The sequence below is a fragment of the Penaeus chinensis genome, chromosome 8 (genome assembly GCF_019202785.1).
Source record: "Penaeus chinensis breed Huanghai No. 1 chromosome 8, ASM1920278v2, whole genome shotgun sequence".
NCBI lineage: Eukaryota > Metazoa > Arthropoda > Malacostraca > Decapoda > Penaeidae > Penaeus > Penaeus chinensis.
In genome coordinates, this window is record NC_061826.1 from 21,552,487 (window position 1) to 21,554,986 (window position 2,500).

The 2,500-nt window shown below is 49.7% G+C and overlaps 1 protein-coding gene across 1 annotated transcript in view; it reads right to left on the reverse strand.

The window, feature by feature from the left end:
- Window positions 1-157: 157 nt before the first annotated feature.
- Window positions 158-2,500, reverse strand: part of LOC125027840 (lachesin-like) — a 13,334-nt gene continuing 10,991 nt past the window's right edge. The window contains exons 6-10 of the mRNA XM_047616972.1: window positions 2,212-2,405; window positions 1,583-1,717; window positions 997-1,117; window positions 716-909; window positions 158-267 (exon numbers count right to left, since the gene is read on the reverse strand). Coding sequence (XP_047472928.1) covers window positions 158-267; window positions 716-909; window positions 997-1,117; window positions 1,583-1,717; window positions 2,212-2,405 — 754 coding nt within the window. The remainder of the gene's footprint in view (window positions 268-715; window positions 910-996; window positions 1,118-1,582; window positions 1,718-2,211; window positions 2,406-2,500) is intronic.

The following is a 2,500-nucleotide window of genomic DNA, read 5'->3' on the forward strand; positions in this document are numbered from 1 at the left end:
TATATATATATATATATATATTTATGAGTGTGTATACATATGTGCATATACATGTGAGTGTGTGTGTGCTGTAGCTGTAAAACCAGGTGCACTTTGTAGTGAGTCAGGCTCTCGCCTCCTTCGCCGGGGCCTGGCATGCTCCTGCGCGGGCGTGGGCTTAAAAGAGGGCGAGAGAATCCGAGTGAAAATCGGTGACGATGAGATTCCTAAAAGCTTTCCCTTCCTGCGTCTCGTGCTCCTCCTCAGCGTGGTTCTCCGACACCATGTCTCGTGGAGAGAGCGAGGTCACCGGGAGGCCTTCGTCTCATTTCTCCTCATTTCCTCATTTCTTCCACGTTGTTTTCGTCTGCTTATCATACCGTTGCTTTTTGAAAATCAGGTTCGCCAAGTTAGAGATGAATTTAAATGTCTGGGCGCATGTCAGTGGCGAGGAAAAGTCTCATTTTTCCTTCAGATATTACAAAAGGCTAAAAAAGAACGAAAAAAAGCCCTCGGAACGAGACACCCTGGGAGGAGGAGACGAAAAAGAGCGGTCAGATTCATTGTTCCTTTTCTTCCTTAACACACTCATTTATCTGTATTTTTGGCCTCCGCGAATTAGCATTATCATTATTATAAACCCGAGAAAAATCCTAACATCTAAATTCAACCAACGGCAACAGACAGACAGACAGACAAACAGACAAACACGCAAGCTACACGCAAGTGACTCTACCGCCTCCTCTTTCTCCTCCGGTCGCCTCTGCTTCCGCTCCCGCCTGCGGCGAGGACCCGCCGGCGGGCGAGCAGCGCGGGCCCGACAGAAGAGCCCGTCGACCCTTCTCCCGGCCCTGAGCCAGCAGGGCGCTCCACAGCAGGTTGCCCAGCAGGAGCGACACCACCACGGGAGACCACCAGCTCAGAGAGGCACTGGTGCACAAGGAGCAAGAGGACGAGGACGAGGAGGCGGGGGAGGGGGAGGAAGACGACGACGACGAAGACGAAGAAGAAGAAAACTGGTCGTGTTCTAGGTCGGCGTGCTGCAGTCTCTTTTTGGCCTGGCGCTGCTTGTTCTTGAAGGTCCTCTGGGACGACGTGAGCAGGTCGTCGTAGTCGTCTTTGGTCGACGTCGAGGAGTCTGTGGGACGAGACGGGAAGGAATAAGACGACAAGGGTAAAGCATAAACGAATGTGTGTACACATGCATACATACATACACACATATATACATATATACATGCATACACATGCATACATACATACACACATATATACATATATACACACATACACACACACACACATACACACACACACACACACACACACACACACACACACACACACACACACACATACACACAGACACACAGACACACACACACACACACACACACACACATACACACACACACATACATATATATATGCATACACACACACACACACACACACACACACACACACACACACACACACACACACACATATATATATATATATATATATATATATATATATGCATACACAAACACACACACACACACACACACACACACATGTACACACACATACACATGTATACAAACACACACGCACGCACTGAGAGCGGAAACATCCGATCCCGTCACACGAACGCCGAAGGACTTCGTCCGGCCGAGCGACTCACCGGCGTCTTTGCTCCAGTTGACAGCCGACAGCGAGGGCTTCCCGTACGCGCCGTCTTTCGTTTCGTAACCTGGAGACAAAACAATGATAGTAAGAGGGACATCCTTATCTTAGTCTAGCTTTACACACAGTCCTATCTTTGTTTTCGTTTTCTTATACTTTCTAATATCTATGTCATATTCTTCTAATTTTCATTTTTACCTTTCTTTTCCACTATATACTTCCTCTCTTTTTTTTCATTTGTTGCGCTTACTCCAACTTTGGTCTTTTATTATCTTTCCCTTCCTCATCCTCCACGTTTTCTTTTATTCCAATCTGATTTCTCTTATGCGGTTTTATCAGCCTTTCCTTCCCCGCTGCGTTCCCATTACGTTCGCTAGGCCTTCTATTCTCAGCTTTCCTCTTTCAGCCCTCTTCCCCCCACCTTTGGCCCTCACTTCCCCCTTCAACCTCTCCTCGGCGTCCCTCGCAAATTTCTTCCTCCCCTCCCTCCAAATACCTTCCCTCTCCCAATGGCCTCCCTCTCCCCCCTGGCACCTTCTTCCCCTCCCCCTGGTCCCGCACCTTTCTCTAGGGCGTTGCGGTTGTTGGGCGGCATGGGGTCGGAGGCGGCCACCCGCACCACCTGCTCGCCGCCGCCCTGGCTGTTGTTGGCGATGCAGTTGTACTCGCCGATGTCCGCCTTCGTCACCGACTTGATGGTGAGCAGCATGTGCGTCTTGTACTTCTGGGAGCCCGGGATCTCCTTGACTTCGTATCTGAGGGCACGGGAGGGAAAGGGTGAGGAAGGAAGGGACGGAGAAGAACGGGGAGGGAGAGATAGAAAAGAGGATAAAGAAAGTAGAGGAGAGAG